The sequence below is a fragment of the Phialemonium atrogriseum genome, assembly GCF_030411735.1.
Source record: "Phialemonium atrogriseum strain 8032-3 unplaced genomic scaffold QBC33scaffold_21, whole genome shotgun sequence".
NCBI classification, from domain to species: Eukaryota; Fungi; Ascomycota; class Sordariomycetes; order Cephalothecales; family Cephalothecaceae; genus Phialemonium; species Phialemonium atrogriseum.
In genome coordinates, this window is record NW_026848158.1 from 380,378 (window position 1) to 395,798 (window position 15,421).

General features: G+C 57.1%; 9 protein-coding genes across 9 annotated transcripts; 4 read left to right on the forward strand and 5 right to left on the reverse strand.

Moving 5' to 3' along the window:
- Nucleotides 1-1,010: 1,010 nt before the first annotated feature.
- Nucleotides 1,011-1,787, forward strand: QBC33DRAFT_593930 (uncharacterized protein; the record flags this gene model as incomplete). Its single annotated transcript, XM_060431766.1, has 1 exon — nucleotides 1,011-1,787. One exon carries the CDS (start codon nucleotides 1,011-1,013, stop codon nucleotides 1,785-1,787), a length of 777 nt encoding a protein of 258 aa, XP_060281250.1.
- Nucleotides 1,788-1,913: 126 nt separating this feature from the next.
- QBC33DRAFT_180341 (tannase and feruloyl esterase-domain-containing protein) lies at nucleotides 1,914-4,213 on the reverse strand. Its single transcript, XM_060422435.1, has 2 exons — nucleotides 3,968-4,213; nucleotides 1,914-3,829 (listed from the first exon to the last, which is right to left on the reverse strand). Exons 1-2 carry the CDS (start codon nucleotides 4,066-4,068, stop codon nucleotides 2,119-2,121), a joined length of 1,812 nt encoding a protein of 603 aa, XP_060281251.1. The 5' UTR covers nucleotides 4,069-4,213; the 3' UTR covers nucleotides 1,914-2,118.
- A 2,491-nt stretch (nucleotides 4,214-6,704) lies between these two features.
- On the forward strand, nucleotides 6,705-7,392 carry QBC33DRAFT_545576 (uncharacterized protein). Its single transcript, XM_060428572.1, has one exon. The coding sequence runs from the start codon at nucleotides 6,752-6,754 to the stop codon at nucleotides 7,067-7,069; it is 318 nt and encodes a 105-aa protein (XP_060281252.1). The 5' UTR covers nucleotides 6,705-6,751; the 3' UTR covers nucleotides 7,070-7,392.
- QBC33DRAFT_455993 (uncharacterized protein) lies at nucleotides 7,229-7,690 on the reverse strand (the record flags this gene model as incomplete). Its single annotated transcript, XM_060424790.1, has 1 exon — nucleotides 7,229-7,690. The coding sequence occupies one exon, from the start codon at nucleotides 7,688-7,690 to the stop codon at nucleotides 7,229-7,231; it is 462 nt and encodes a 153-aa protein (XP_060281253.1).
- A 515-nt stretch (nucleotides 7,691-8,205) lies between these two features.
- Nucleotides 8,206-8,779, forward strand: QBC33DRAFT_545579 (DUF218 domain-containing protein). The gene has a single exon (XM_060428573.1). It carries the CDS (start codon nucleotides 8,275-8,277, stop codon nucleotides 8,677-8,679), a length of 405 nt encoding a protein of 134 aa, XP_060281254.1. The 5' UTR covers nucleotides 8,206-8,274; the 3' UTR covers nucleotides 8,680-8,779.
- Nucleotides 8,780-9,084: 305 nt separating this feature from the next.
- On the reverse strand, nucleotides 9,085-10,855 carry QBC33DRAFT_612735 (mannan endo-1,6-alpha-mannosidase). The gene is made up of 3 exons (XM_060432507.1): nucleotides 10,071-10,855; nucleotides 9,751-9,995; nucleotides 9,085-9,662 (listed from the first exon to the last, which is right to left on the reverse strand). Exons 1-3 carry the CDS (start codon nucleotides 10,648-10,650, stop codon nucleotides 9,090-9,092), a joined length of 1,398 nt encoding a protein of 465 aa, XP_060281255.1. The 5' UTR covers nucleotides 10,651-10,855; the 3' UTR covers nucleotides 9,085-9,089.
- An 858-nt stretch (nucleotides 10,856-11,713) lies between these two features.
- Nucleotides 11,714-12,460, reverse strand: QBC33DRAFT_545586 (uncharacterized protein). The gene is made up of 2 exons (XM_060428574.1): nucleotides 12,109-12,460; nucleotides 11,714-12,042 (listed from the first exon to the last, which is right to left on the reverse strand). Exons 1-2 carry the CDS (start codon nucleotides 12,335-12,337, stop codon nucleotides 11,963-11,965), a joined length of 309 nt encoding a protein of 102 aa, XP_060281256.1. The 5' UTR covers nucleotides 12,338-12,460; the 3' UTR covers nucleotides 11,714-11,962.
- Nucleotides 12,374-13,285, reverse strand: QBC33DRAFT_517247 (uncharacterized protein; the record flags this gene model as incomplete). The annotated part of the gene is made up of 3 exons (XM_060426178.1): nucleotides 12,374-12,842; nucleotides 12,932-13,129; nucleotides 13,173-13,285. The coding sequence occupies 3 exons, from the start codon at nucleotides 13,283-13,285 to the stop codon at nucleotides 12,374-12,376; spliced, it is 780 nt and encodes a 259-aa protein (XP_060281257.1).
- A 184-nt stretch (nucleotides 13,286-13,469) lies between these two features.
- On the forward strand, nucleotides 13,470-15,004 carry QBC33DRAFT_579955 (phosphotransferase enzyme family protein; the record flags this gene model as incomplete). Its single annotated transcript, XM_060431171.1, has 3 exons — nucleotides 13,470-14,047; nucleotides 14,109-14,148; nucleotides 14,207-15,004. 3 exons carry the CDS (start codon nucleotides 13,470-13,472, stop codon nucleotides 15,002-15,004), a joined length of 1,416 nt encoding a protein of 471 aa, XP_060281258.1.
- Between the last annotated feature and the right edge of the window lie 417 nt (nucleotides 15,005-15,421).

Below are 15,421 nucleotides of genomic sequence, written 5' to 3' on the forward strand. Positions count from 1 at the left end.
ACTATGGGATGCCAGCAGGCGGGCTGGTGAGATGTTTATTCCTGTGGCTTTGTCGCTGTCTAATTTGCTAATTTTGAAGCGAGGGTTTTCGTGGTGATTAATGGTGGCCTGTGCCAGAGGGTCGAAGTTGTGTTACGTGGGCTATTCGCAGGCGAGTTACAAAGCATCACATGCAAGGGGAAAATAAGGGGCCTTGTTGACGACATTGTGGCTCTCTCCATGGCTCTATATAAGGTCGAACAGGTTCTTGCTCTTGTGGTCATGTTCTCTCAATCAGCATCCGGAAATAGCAGGTTGAGGGGAAGCTTCTGCTTCTATCCCCAACATCAGCGTCGACGAGATGGCCATCATCATCTGGCTCCCAGCATTTACACACGGTCCGTCCTACTCCACGGCTTCATGCTTCAATCGGCAGGGTGTTGTAGTCAAAAGGAGAAGCCAAGCAGGTTTTGCATGGGGGTCTAGAAAAGAACCCCTAATAACGACCCGGTTTCAATCTTAGCCTTTTGCAGCAACTCTAACTGGGGTGGCAGAATAAAGCTCCCAGGCATCGCCACAATCAACACACCGTGCACACCCCCCACCTAGGTGACACATTGGTTGTAGTAAATGCTGCAGCCTCAGATGAGAAATTCACCAAAGGCACATACAATGGAATTCCAACTCGTCATTTATCATAGGGCTGGCTCTGTGGTGTAAACTGCCGTATTTTTAGAATGCGTGGGCCTCGTCACCCGGGGTAAATTGCTCACCGATATTGCAGCCCGGACCGTAATCCCCCATACGGCGGGAAGGACGTTAGAAGTGCCGATATTGCGAAACTGTATGGAAATGGTGTGGGGATTTAACAACCCGGATATCCCTCTCGGTCAATCGGTCACTTCCACCAGATCCTTCCCGTCTCTCCTCCGCTCTACCTTTGGCGAAACGGAGCATCTTGTAATCCTGTACAATACAATGAAAAGCATCGGGCCATCACCAAAACCGACGCTGCAGTCAGGCTAATCAGGATGCAGTTGACGAAACTCCTCCCCATCCCATTAATCCTCGGCCATGCCGTCGATCTAGCAGCCGGGATCCCAGCAAGCCCCCCCAAGTCCGCTGCTCTAGCCCCGGTAACAGTCGCAGCGGCGTATCCAACCACGACCACCAAGATCTCAACCACCACCAAGAGCTCGACCACGGTGATCCAGTTCATAAACCCTCGGGTGGTAACCATCTTCACCATCATAACCGCCACCACCCTCATCCCAGGCCCCGTGACGGCCCTCCCCGCCACCGTCGTCGAGACGGTCATCTCCCACATCACCTTCGAGTACCGCACCAGCTACTCGGACAGCGGCCCCAGCACCTCCGTCTCCACGGCCGTCATAACCGTGCCCTCGACCTGGATCGTCGCCCGGCCGCAGGCCACCGACCTGGCGGCGGGCACGTCGGCCGACGCGCTGCCGTGCGACGACAACAACTGCGCCGCCGCCGCCACGAAGGCCGCGGCGGTGGCGGACCCGCGGTGCGACGCGCTCGGCCTGGAGACGGGGTGCCAGGGCCAGTGCGAGGAGCGCGACGACGGCGACGGGGGCGCGTGGTGGTGCTACCAGCTGTACGTGGCGGACTACAGCGAGGCGAGCCTGCGGATGGGGAGGGCATGCTGGGGCGGGGGCGACCGGTACGAGCAGCTGAACACCCCCTGTGTCGCGGGCGATCATAAGGTGGCTTGTACGCCGTGCCAGGGCCTGGATAGCTCGTGGGGGGCGCTGAATTGGACGGGGCCTGCTGATAACCCCTGAATGGGCTGGGCATCTAGATCCGCAGGGTCCTGAGCCGAGGGAGAAAAGAGTGTCACGGGGGCTTAGGGTTTGACGAGGGGTGATGGCAACACGTTTTACTAGAGAGTCATTATGCTTCCTCTAATGCTTGGGGTAATGGGTGATGAATAATTGGTCCGCGATGTCAAGATACGTCAATCTGTGTGGAGATATGTTCTGCTCCGCACTACCTGCTGCCATTGCAGTCGAGAACACGAGAAATAAAACGAAGGTATTCAACAGATAATATAACCGAAAGATGTCCATCCATGTGCAACCACAGTCCGCGCCTCTGGTCAGTTCCAAACCGTGCCTATGCACAAGACCAGCTCGATGCCCTGTTGACATTCCCGCTCCCATACTTCGCCCTCAGAGGATAAGGACAGATCGGCCGCGTTCTGTACACCGACCCATCTGCATTAAATGCCGTCGCAATGATTTGGTCAACGGGCTTGTCATTCTCCACCCACTGGACCAAGGCCGCCAAAGCGTCGTAAGCAGGGTCGCCCAGATGTCCAGGAACAGACCATCCATCGCCGAATGCGGGCAGACCGACGCCGAGAGTTGGGAGCAACCTCAGCTGTGTCGCCTGGCTCGACCCCCCAAAGTCCCACGGTGCGTTGTACCGGTTGCTGAAGAAGCAGTGCTGCATGCCGGGCACCTGGAAGAAGCGGAACCAGCTTCGAATGTCGCCCAAGTTTGTCCCCATCGCGGCTATGGTCTGATTGTAGTACTGCAGGGAAGTCCTCGGCGAGATAAGCCCGTCAGCTAGGCCGTGGTACATCAGGATCTTGCCGCTCTTCTTGCCGGACCGGTCCCTGTAACCAGAAATGTCGAAGTGATCTGCCGTTGCCAGGCCGGGGTTGACTCGCTCGGAATCCGCCACCACCTGGTCGTTGTAGTTCTGCCACGCCCAGTTCGTGTTATTGTAGATGAAGTTTCTCTCGTAGCTGAAGTCGAAACCTTTCAGTGTGTTTGTGTCGCCAAAGTAGACAGCCCACTGGTCCTCCGAGCTGAGGCCGAACCCGTGGCTTACCAGCTTTCCTGACACGGTGTAGTCGCCCCAGATTCTCATCGCCGCCTGCGCCTGTCCGGCTGTGAGACACCTAGTAGGATCTGAGCACACGATGCGGCTGATGTTGAATACGCATGATTCCGGCTGGCTGATGATGTTGTCGGTTAGGCCGTCCTGGGGGTCGCACTGGCTCAGGACCTCGGCAGCAAGAACCGAGAATTGCTGAAGACCAAGAATGTCGCCTGGGTTTCCATTCAGCTCATCAAACGCGACTTTGGAAATCCACGGCATGAGATGCTTGGTGTCCCAGGCCGCCGAACCGATGAGAGCGCCATCAAAGCTGTCCGGGCTATACTGGATCTCTCTGAGGCCCTGTCTGCCCCCGGTCGAGCAGCCGGCGTAGTAGGAATAAGCGAGGTCCGCGCCGTAGTAGTAGCTGGTTAGCAGCTTGCCGACCTGCACAGAGCCGTGCATCGCTCGGTAGCCCCAGTCATACAGCCTCGCAGGCGTCGCCCAAGACATGTCGCTTCCGTTGGAGTTGTGCCCGTTATCTGTTGATATTGACGCAAATCCGTAGTGTGGGCCTTGGCCCATGTCGGGCCAGTTGATGCCACCAGCAAAAGACCCGCTACCTACGGTGAGGATTCTAGAGTTCCAGTTTTGAGGAGTGGGAAGGAACAGGCCGAAACGGTAGTCCGACTGGGGCTTTCCCGGCAAGTCGGATGTGTTTGTGACCTTGACGGTCACGGCGCAGAGCTCGGGCAGAAGGTCGATGGTTTGAGGAAAGCCCTTGTCGTTCGGGTCGCCGTATGTTCCATTTCGTGGGACGTGGTCTGCTTTCTCAATACTGACAGTGACCCCTGGGAGAGAGACGACGCCAGTGAAAGCCCGAGTAGTGCATTGCACGGCCTGTCGAGTTCGCTTAGCAGTTGGGCCAGCTAGGATGCACCCGACAAACAGAGCTATTTGCAACGAGATGGCGAGAACAGCCATTGTCACCAGTGGTGTCCTAAGAATGTATGCGGGTTAATTAAAAATGATGCAACTAAATATACCAGAGCTTCGGGACCGCGTAGATATATTAATAAGATAACGACCCCAAACCCGGTTGCTCCCCAGATCTGCTCGGCACCCTTGTTGCACTCACCTTAGTGTCCAATGCTGCGCCCATCCCCGCGTGCCGCGGTCTGCTGGCACATCTCGACGTTGAGCTTCCTCAACGAGTCGACGATCCTTCCTGGCTGACATGCTCTAGGACGATGCTTATGCGCAGGTAAATCAGTGAGGTGGAGAGGGGCTACTGCCTTGTTGGGCGGCGTAACTGGCCCCCAGCCACGGCAGAGGATGCACGCTCAGGCTCGATAGCTCAGCTGTCGATGCAGGATTGGGAATACTGCAACCTTCTTCCCGCCAATCTGGAGCCGTTCGATTGGGCCGGGGTGGTCAGCTGCGGCCGCCGGACTGACGTCTGGACGTCACGAACGGCCTCCAGATGGGAGCGGGCAGGTCTAGAAACGACACTACGCAGATGCATAGCCTCATGGGTACCATTCACGTCGCGTCATTGGGTTTCGTAACGAATCAGAGTTGGAGATCTTGACGTAGGTGCGAATGCGGGGATTCAATATTACTTGCTCAAACCGGAAGGTGAAAAGGAAAAGGTGCAAAGAGAAAGGCAACCAAGCACGACGGGAGGCAGAGAGAGGCTCAAGAGAGTTACATTTTTTGGGACTGATTCGGGAGGTAGTTGTGTAGTGTACGTAGCTTGCAAGAGAATGGGTGAACTGACCAGACCACCTGACTAGGCAGCAGGGGTTAAGCGAGGTACATGTACATACGTGTACACACCGTTGCATCCTATTTTAATCCGTTCCGTCCTCCTTTACTATGTCTGGTCACGTGATAGGAAGGGACGGCCTTGATTATGAGAGCGAGGTCGAATTCTGTTTCATGGATGCAGTTTCATTCTAGGCAGAATAGCCTTGATAAATAGTCGGTTACAATTTGCCTAGCAGTATTGCCAAGAGGCAAACCTTGAGGGGAATAGAATGGTCTATGCAAGTTGGGCTATGATATGTGCTTGCGATTCTGAGAATAGGCATCTTCCTGCCAAAGTCTCAGCATAGAAGCCTAGGTAGCGTGTAATACTTCAGGCTTGCATCTACCCTGCGTCTATACCCTATGGAAAAGCTATGCTTAACTAGTCCTAGTAGATCCCCTGTGGCGCGTAGGCAGGGGAGGCTATAAAAGCAGTAATTTGATATGGTCCGTGTAGAAAGTGATGATGTATTAAGAAGGGGAGCTGTAGAAGAAGGCAGGCAGGGTTTGACTGCCCTGCACTTGCGCACAAGCCAGGGTCCTGAGGAATTGGGGAGAAATACGTCTTTGGTAGTGCTTTACAAGGTCTTCTGGCGTATAGCGTGTAGCTGCTGCGCTACACTGCATGCTTGGCTGTATGGAACATTTGAGTCCATTGGTGATACCGGAGTTATGTGTTTTGCGACTCCTCGTCAGGGGCAATGTCACGGATGGCCCCTGTAGCCCCATAGGCACGGATGCGGCGCTTCATGTATTCATGATCTAAGATGCCCTGCATAGACTGGAAGGCGTAGTTAATAAAAGGTTCCTGCCTGCTAGTGAATGTGGCATTGTAGGTCTCACATTCTATATAGTATGTGGAAGGGTGTAGAAGCTAAGCCAACAAGTTAAGTCTTGGCCCCTGCCAGCAGCTTCTGAACATTTGGAGTGCCGGCGACAAAGGTCACATCCAGGTCACTTTGTGTGATGCTCTGAAAGTGTAAGTATGATAAGACAACTAGAACAATCATGTCACGGCGATCTTAGATAACCCAGCTCTGGTGGTGTTTTTTCTTCTTTCCAAACATGATATGGCATGGCAATCCTAAAGCAAACAAAAGAAGCATCAGTATCGCAACGCCAGAATAATATTCACCAACACCTTGACATTACAAGAGCATTCACTAGCCATCTGCTCTCCTAAGCAGCCGAACCAGAAGAAACATCATCATGCATCTCCAAACACCATACTTCACGTCCAGAACTGTATCCTGCTACGTGGATCTATCTCTGAGAGCCCAAGACATACACCTCTTAATTCTAGACAGCTAGCCTCCTACACCTCCAACTCTGCTCTACCCTTTCTCTCCCTCTGCCAGACCATCACCAAGTAAGCTTCAGCTCACAGCCAGCTCACCCTCGACTCGCATTGCTAACCAGTCCCTAGAACACCCATGGCGATAGAACTCAAGCGCCGAGTCACAACAGCAGCCCAAGCAGTCTCGCTCCTATCCCGCAAAGCCACCGACAAGGCCACCTCAGCCCTCCACACCCTGGGGCAGCTAGGCGCCAGAGTAGACGGCACGATCAGCGACCTCCTCCGATCAAGCAACCCCCTCACCGGGAAGCAGCACCAACCCTTCTCCCACGACCAACAACACCACCAACACCACCACCACCAACAGTCCAGACCCGACGCTAACCACCCCCAAACCGACGACGACGAAGACGACAACACCTCCCTCCCACCCGACGCGCGCGGCATCGTGAGCCCCTCGGCAATATCACTGAACAGCAGCGATGATGAAGATTGGGACGGAAGCGAGGGCCTGTCGGGGCAGTGGGACGAGGTGCGGCCGGAGGAGGGGCTGAGCAGGCGCGAGCGCGCGGCCGCGCGGCGGAAGCGGAGGGAGGACGACGCGCTGAACAGGGACATATCGCGGCTCGATAGGCTGTTCGGGTCAACAGCTGCGGGGTCGGGTTCGGGAGCTGTTGCGTCTGCGGCGGCGAGGGTTGTTGGGGAGGGGGTGGGAGGGGGGCGGGGACGAGGAGGCAGGGGGAGGGGTCAAGGGGGGGAGGAAGTGAAAGTCCTGAGGGGGTGCGGGGGGTCGGATAGGGGGTCTAAAGGTGCGGCATGGCAAGCAGTACCGTAAAGTACTCAAAGGTACGTTCTTGGGTATTTGGGTGTTGTTGGGGTTTGGTCTGGCTGAACATGAACAGGGGCACAACAGTGGCAGCTTATACCCGGCGTTTCACCTTCCAATATCACAACCTCCTCGTCACGAGAGAACGAAGACGATATTGCGGGCTCAATAACTTGGACGCGCGATTCATCTGGTTCGAAAGGGTTGGAGAATGTCGCGAGACCCTTCATCACAGGTGTTCAGGTCGGTCCCCGAGGAATGGTCGTGTTAGTTTGGCTATGCTGATCGGAGGAAAGCATGGTCTTTAAAATCGTCGACACGGCTCTCCATAGCCCAATCCCTGCCCAATACGTGACGCCTCCAAGAGGGAGAGAATGAATAATTCTAAAATAGCAGAAGCCCTTCCTGGCTGCACAGGCCCAACCCCTCTCAAGTTGAGAGGGGAGTGGCGGCGGGGGTTGAAAGTCTCAACCCCGCCGCCACTCATTAGGCAAAACCATGCCCATCTCCGCAGGCGCAGCCTCGACAAAGCCGTTCGCAAAGTACAGCCTCCGACCCGGCGGGTCAGCCAGCAGGCTGACATAAGGGTCGCCCTCGGGGGCATGCTCGCGGATCCGCGCGACCAGCTCGGCGAGCACGGCGGCGCCGAGGCCGCGGCGCTGGTGCCCCGGCAGCACGGCCATGTCGGCGACGACAAAGTACCACGCGCCGTCGCCGACCACGCGGCCCATGGCCACCGCCGCTTCCCCGGCCCCGAAGGTCACGTAGCAGCCGTACCAGCTGCCCGAGGCGACGGCGGCGGCCTGGGATTCGGTGACGGGGGTTAATCCCGAGGCGGAGCGGAGGTGTCGGTACTCGGCTACGGGCGGGTAGCCCGTGTGGAGGGTGTATCCCGGTGGCAGGCTGGGGGTTGTGGTTGTGGTTGCCATGTTCCGGATGATGCAGGCGGGGTTGGATGGGGTTGTGAACGGATGTTGTTCTAAGCGAGCACGGCGACGGGAGCTGAGCGACGGAAAGGACACTTGAAGGCGGGGTTCTGTAGGAAGGCATGTACTCCTTCAAACCAGTGGAGGGGTGCTGTGGCTGCTGATGGTGCAGCCACACTGTAGATTTATTCTCTGGGATTACTGAGGAGTCGAGGACCCGTTCCTGGAAGATCTGCAGGGACCGAGATCCACATGATCCAATCTCGCGGGGCATCTTCCCATTCCGCACTTTCCCAGACCAGACGATGCTCGAGGAGGCGACCAAAACCTCGGCGGACGCGGACGCGGCCGAGATCCAGCGCAATGCCGCAATCGTCTACAACTACCACCGCATGGGGATGCCTCTCCGGAAAGCCGACGCCGTGTTCGCGCTCTGCAGCCTCGACACGCGGGTAGCCGAGCGGGCGGCGCAGCTGTTCCTGGACGGCTACGGCGCGCACCTCATCTTCTCCGGCGACGTCGGGGCGCTGACGGCGGGGCGGTTCTCGCGGCCCGAGGCCGAGGTGTTCGCCGACATCGCGCGGGCCATGGGCGTGCCGGACGAGCGCATCATCGTCGAGCCACGGGCGACCAACACGGGCGAGAACGTGCGGTTCACGCACGCGCTGCTGGGGCAGATGGGGCTGCGCCCGCGGTCGCTCGTCCTCGTCCAGAAGCCGTACATGGAGCGCCGGACTTACGCCACGTTTGTCAAGCAGTGGCCCGACCCGACCACCGAGTTCACCGTCACGTCCCCGCAGCTGGCCTTCGAGGCGTACCCCAACGACGAGAACCCGAGAGACCTCGTTATTAACGTCATGATCGGCGACCTGGCCCGGATCCGGGACTACCCCGCCCTCGGCTTCCAGATCCCGCAGGACATTCCGGATCACGTGTGGGAGGCAAGCCGGTATCTTATTGCTGCGGGCTACGACTCACACCTGCCACGATGACCGGGGGACAGGAGTGCGCATGGGAGGAAGTTCGGAATGTTTGTTGCTACCTATTATAAGTATGAACTGAGAGCAAGATGCCCCCTAATAGCTGTTAGACCCAGTCCCAAGCCACGCCACGCTTCGTGTCAACGCCTCCCGCTCGGGGGCCTGATGCAAATCGAACCAAAGACGGGGGAAGGAAGTGTACCATGTCTATGATGAATGCTTTGAGGAAAATGAGTATGCAGAAAAAGAAAAGAGGGTAACCCAAAAAGCAAAAAAAAACTCCTTCGTGTCCGGCTGCGCTTTCTCAACCTCTCTCGGTTTCAGCAGCAGCAACAGCAACCTCTCAGAGAAACCCCGAGCCAGCGAGCCAACTCTTAATTGCCCTGTACAAATACAGACCCCCTTCCTCCTCCCACTCCCCCTCAGTCGTAGCTCATCCACCCCCACATCCCCATTGCCGACGTCAGGATCACCATCGTCAGTATCGCCGCACCAGCCTTATCCCCCGTCGTGATCATATTCTGCAGCTTACTCTTCCTCCCGTTCCCCGCATCCGGATCCCCCCGACTAATGCCCCCCGTCTTGTTCGTAGCCGGCGGATCCGCCTCCTCGATCAGCAGACTCGACACCGCCGCTAGGACATTCATCTGCTCGCCGGCCCCGCTCGTCTTATCGACAGCCGGGTCGACGAACACGCCCCCCGACCAGTAGAACCCGCACCGCCGGCCCGTGTCTCCGCCCGTGCACTGCCGCACCGCGGCGGCGGCCGAGTCGGCCAGGACCGGCAGGATGGCGGCGCGCGTGAAGGGCGCGATCTGCGTCACCACCGACAGCCAGCGGTGCACGTAGCCCTTGAAGGTCAGCATGTCGGCCGTGCAGGCGCCCTTGCGGCCCTCGCACGGCATCTCGAAGGCCGTGTTGTTGGGGAAGAAGTCGCGCAGCATCGCCTCGGTTAGCTTCTCGACGCGGTTGCGCCACGTGGTTGAGCCGTTGGTCTGTTTTGTGTGTGTATGCATTAGTGGACTGGTCAAGAAGACAAGGGGGGTTGGGGGGACGACGTTGGGAGAGGTAGGGGGAACTCACGTAGTTGTACATAAAGGCAGAGCCGTGCAGCAACAGGGCTGCGTTGTACGAGAACTGGGCCTTGTTGATGTCGGTGCAGTTGTGCTCGACGTGGCCGCCGTCGTACACCTTCCAGGTCTGGTGGTCGATGTACTTGACGTTCCAGAGCCATTCGAACGTCTCGGTGGCCCACCTGGCGTAAGTCTCGTTGGCCGTGTACCGCGCCAGGCGAGACCCGAGGTTGAAGAAGCAGGCGTTCGCGATGGCTGCGAGGTTGGCGTCGGTTGGTTAGCTCAAAGAAGCAAGGGAAAGGAGAATGGTGGCCATGGCCAGGCACGCACTATTCTTGTAGTTGTACCCGGCATTCGTGGGCGGGATCTGCCACCTCAGGCCGCCGTTGCAGGTCTCGTCGTGCCTCTCCTCGCCCGTCTGGGTGTTGAAGACGGCCTGGGCGAGGGCCAGCCACTGGGGCTCCGTGTCGGGCGGGTTCGGGAACTTCGTCTCGGCGGCGAGCATGGCCGACATGCCCCAGAAGCCCTGGTCGTCGTTGCCCAGCGAGGCCGTATGGTTGGGCGGCTGGTAGTCGCGGTCCGGCCCCACCTGGTGCAGCATGCCCTGCGTCACGACGTGGTTGTAGCTCGTGTCGCCCGTCAGGTGCCAGTAGTCGATGTACGTGCCCATCATGGCCCCGCCCTCCCACCAGTAGTAGTCGCCCTTGTTCTCCGTCGGCGGGCCCGGCAGGATCCCCGGCACCTCGCCCGACTTGTTGCCCTGGTAGAACAGCATCATGTCGTATGCGAGCGTCCGCGCCGACTGGAGGATCTCGCTGCGGGATCCGATTTTGTAGAACTGGGCATGCGCCGCCGGAAGTTCGGCGGCTGCGAGCAGCAGCGCTGCCACCTGGGCCAAGGAAAACAACATAATATTACACTGTCCAAAGGAATATTCCAAATGAGCGTGGGAGGATTAGGATGGGAATATTGCGGAAACAGTAACAAGCTATGTCATTGCGACCCGGTCCCCGTGCCAAACAACTTTTTGTCAGTGAGTACGGAGGAGAATGGAAGACAGGGAAGGAGAGCGGTGGGCGAACAGGAGGCCATTTTCTGCCCGATCCCAAGGGCTTGCCCGGATGTTCAGGAGATGACGCAGTGGAGTATCTTGGTATTGTCTTGGTGTCTTGGTACGAGCCTTGGCGTCTGGGCATGCGGGCTGTGCACCTTACCGACAGTGAAGCGAAAAAATAAATAAAAAGAGGCACAATTATCTGCACACCAGCCAGCACAGCTGCACCTCGTCAATTCAGCATAGGTACGACAGATTGCCTCCAGCCCCTGCTTGGCAAGCGTGCCACTCCCGCGCAACTCGCAGGCCGCCAAAGGGCGGCATTCTGCTGTTCCCCTGATCCTTCAAAAGAAGGAGGATCGAGTAGCAAGGAAGTGAGTGGATCCCCATCAACGCCAAGCACGTCCCGCCAAGCCCTTGGCCTGGACCGTCGAGTTTCGTCTTCTCCCAAGAAGTTTGACAACGATTGGGTATTAGACTTTGCCCAAGACTTTTCCTCCTGAATTTAGCGTTTAACTTGGCGCCCCAACTGCAGGCCTTGACACAACATTACGGCGTAGAGAGGAATCCCAGCTCCCTTAGCTTCGCGGCAGCAACCAGCAGCGGCCATCCAAACACCATTATCCTGCCTACCAGATACCTTAAAAGGCGACCCGGTAGCTGCCCAGCCCTGGACTGCAGATCCGGGGTGCTGGGTGCCGGGGTGTATCGACAGACGCCGAAGAGTTAAATGCCGGTACATGGCTTGGCCCTCGCAAAGTTAGTAATATTTTACTCGCATTCCCCTGATGGGAGCTATCGTTCCATGGCATACCAATGGTCGCCATGGCGAGTTCCTGCTCGCATTGGAACTTTGTCAAGGGTCGACCGGTGGTCGTTTTGACGTGGGACCTCACAGGGAGAGCTCAGAGAAGGCAGGCAGGGTAATCAAATTAGTACCTAATTAGTAGGTATCTTTGCAGTGAAGGAGCAGAATCCAAGTGCCGGGACCAAAGACAGCAACGCCATCCATCACACACTGCAGGAACTCCCCAAAAATCAAGCAGCAAGCCAGAGTTCCCACACTTTCCCTTGCGACCACCCGGTCTCTTGAGCCAAATTTCGAGACGCACAGTGAGCAGAAACCATTGCTCGGCTGAGCTCACCATTCTTCATCGGAGCCGCAATCCTAATAGCCACTTCGCCGGCGTCGCCGGCGTCGCCGACCAACCTTATACATATACAACAACCGGGAATACGAGGTCGTATCTGTTTGCCAGTGAGTCAGCCACAAGCAATAAAGCCAAATATAGGTACTCGGCACAGCAAACTCACCTCTCTCGGGGCTACTATCTCTCTCGGAGCTACCATCAAGCTGGTCGGCGATATTGACGTCTCCCCCAGCGCCAACCTTCCCCTTCCTCTTGATCTTGCTGACCAAACACTCGTCGCCCTGCCAGACGCTCGTGCAGAGCGGGCACGTCACCTCGGACCCGGCAGCACAACCGCCGCCCTCCTGCTTGCGCTTCGTCACCGACCACATCTCGAAGCACTCCTCGTGCATGTTCTGCCCGCACGCAGCCTGGCACCAGACGATCTCCTAGCCATAGCCTCTGCGGCGGGTATCCAGCTCGCCAAAGCAGATGGGGCAGTCGCCCGAGCCGAGCTCCCGGTCCCTCCTCCTCCCATCCTCGTCCCCCTGGTGCCCACCCGTCGGCGCGTACGCAAAGATGCGCCGCAGCTCCTTGGCCAGCAGGGCGAGCTGGTACGTGTACCTCTCGCTGGCGCGCAGGACGCGCCCGAGTACAAACACAATGTGCTTGCACAGCCGCGAGACGCCGCGCGGGTCGTCCTCCTCCTCGACCTCGCCGCCGCGGGCGTGCGCGCAGTCGCACAGCACCACGGGCCCCACCGTCACGCGGTACAGGTTGCCCGTCCAGCCCGCCAGCTCGATCTCCTCCGACGGGTGGTCGGGCGTGTCGCGGCGCGTGCGGCGAAGGACGAAGAAGCGCTGGGTTGTTGCGCGCTCGTGGATGGCGTGGAAGGATTGTGGGGGGGAGGTGCGGAATCTGTGGGTTTGGGGGATCTGGTTAGAACCTTCTCTCTGGTATGGAAGGGTATTTTGGGGAGGGAGTGCGGTGGGATTGGGGGCAGTTACCTGCGCAGGCGCTTCTCTTCCGGCGGGGCAGCCAGCTTGCGCTTCTTTGCTTTCCTCTTTGGCTCGGTGAGTGGTGCGGCATCCGCAGCGTCCCCCGGAGATCCGTCAGGGATGAGGTTCGAGGGCTTCCAGTCGCGGGTCCAGTGGTTCGCTTGCGCTTCTGGCCTGAAGTGGGAGTCTGCGGCGCGGAGCCGCTCTCTGGTTCGACGCCATAATGTATTTCGTTGGTGGTCGGAAACACGTAGGTTCTTGCGATTCTATTTCGTTGATGGTGGGAAACGCGTGCTTGCGATTCAATTTCCGAGGCGAGTCCGTGTCGCGTGTGTGGCAGCCCCCCTGGAAAGCACGGTCCATTACCTATTTTCCAGAACTTTTGACGAAACTCAAGCAACACGGCGAGGGATCAACGGAGCTGAATGTTTGTAAGAATGGGAGCAGAAGGAACCAATATTGAGGCTCTTGGATCTTGGCATTTCCGAAAATGTAAGCATGAGGACCTCTCCCTCCAAGCACTCAACGCTCAACTACCTCCAACGGCATGGACTACAACAAATGCATCGACTTGATTCACGACGCACAGAAGGATGTCTGGGTAGACAGAGTGAACGCGGGCCGCGTCGACGGTCGCATGTGCAATTGGGTCTCGACCCTTCATCCTGATCGATTGCCATGCCGACTCGATGGCGGCTTTCTGCATGGTGCATACAATCTATACCAGAAATTCATTTTCGCCGACAACACCACGTGGATACTTCGATTCCCCCGCGTCGGGGCCATTTGTGACGATTACGCCGACGAGAAGATCGCCATGGAAGTAGAAGTGCTGAGTCTTGTCCGCGAGCGGACTAGTATTCCAGTTCCGGTGATTTACTCATGGGGCCTCGCTGCCGACAACCCGCTTGGCCTGGGCGCATTTATTCTGATGGAGTTCATCGAAGGCGTGAGCGCCAACCACTTTCTCCGGGACCCCAAAGCCACTGCCGACACAAGACTGATGCGAGGGGATATCAGCGATAGCGACGTTGAGATTTTGTTCCGGCAGATTGCTGGTTTCCAACTTCAGCTTTTTGAGCTTGACTTTGACCGGATCGGCAGCCTGCCAACCCCAAAGACTGGGTTCCCTGCCCCGAATACGCCCCTTGACATGGAAGGTGCATGACCATCATCCAGACTGGAGGTGTCGATACTTTTGGTACGTGCTTTTGTTCCTTTGTTTGGTTCTTCTTTTTCTTGTATAGCCACAAATCAAGCAGTCCTCTAGGTGACTGAACCCAGGTTTTCTCGACGACAAAGGAGTACTTTGAGTATGTTGTCGTGCAGGACTGCAAGCAGCTGATCCAGCAGCCGAATTCGGTAGCTGCACCATATGATGCTGAAAACAAGTACACTTCGTTCAGAGTCCTAGCTTCCCTCGTGCCAGGGATGATAAATGAGAGGTACAGTTGTGGCCAGTTCAAACTCATTTGCGACGACCTTGGCCTGGCCAACTTGATCCTCAAAAGCGACACTGATCTTACAGTCGTTGGGGTCGTGGATCTTGAATGGTCGTACGTTGGGCCGGCGCAACTATTCGCATCAGCGCCGTGGTGGCTTCTTCAGGATCGGCCGATTAACCCGGAGTGTGATTGCGATGATAACCAGCCGCCGGACATGGCCACGCGGTATTTCAGATATCTGGAGATATACAAGCGTGTTCTGGAGGAAGAAGAATCGAAACGGCCGGGCCACGAGAGGAAAGAAGTCTCTGACCTTGTCAGGTGGTCCGAGGACTCGGGGGCAATGTGGCTTCACATGCTCCTCTCGTGCGGCTTCAACGACACTTACAGTTTCCCCTTTATGCAACTGCGACAGCATGTGGGTGTCGAAAAGTGGAAAAAGCGTAGGTGGGCAGTTGACCCGGACGAGGTGAGGGCCTTCGTGGCACAGAAGATGTTACAGTTGGAGGAGTACGACGCAGACTTGGCCAAGACAGAGGCGGATAAAGCCTGCGTGGACCGTGGAGAGCTGACGAGGAGAGAGTTCATTGCTAAGTATAGCCACACTTTGACCAACAGCGCGACCCCGGATTTTTGAGGCTAAATTTATGACTTCATGAATCAAGCGCATCCCATTCTTCCCAAGACGAGACAGAGTGAGCTGGTAGCTCTTGCTGATGCCTCCATCGCACCAGCGACGAGAAGGTGCAGGAGTCCCTAGGCGTCTCCGAGCCGCAGAAGAAGAAATTGATCCAGGGAATGGAGTGCGCTCAGGTCTGGTCGCTGCTGTCAGTTGAGAGCCTCGTGCTTTACTTCAGCATTAGGGATTATGGAAGCGATGCTGTAGCACGTGTAAGCATACCGCCTTGGCAATGGTCAAAGGGCGCAGGGGTAGATTTCTCGAAGTTCGATGCATGCAAGTGATGCATCTATGTAGGTACACTGGTACAGTACCTACCTATTGTAAGGAGATATAGACGTCGGCCTATTGGCTGAAGCAACGGCGATCATCCGG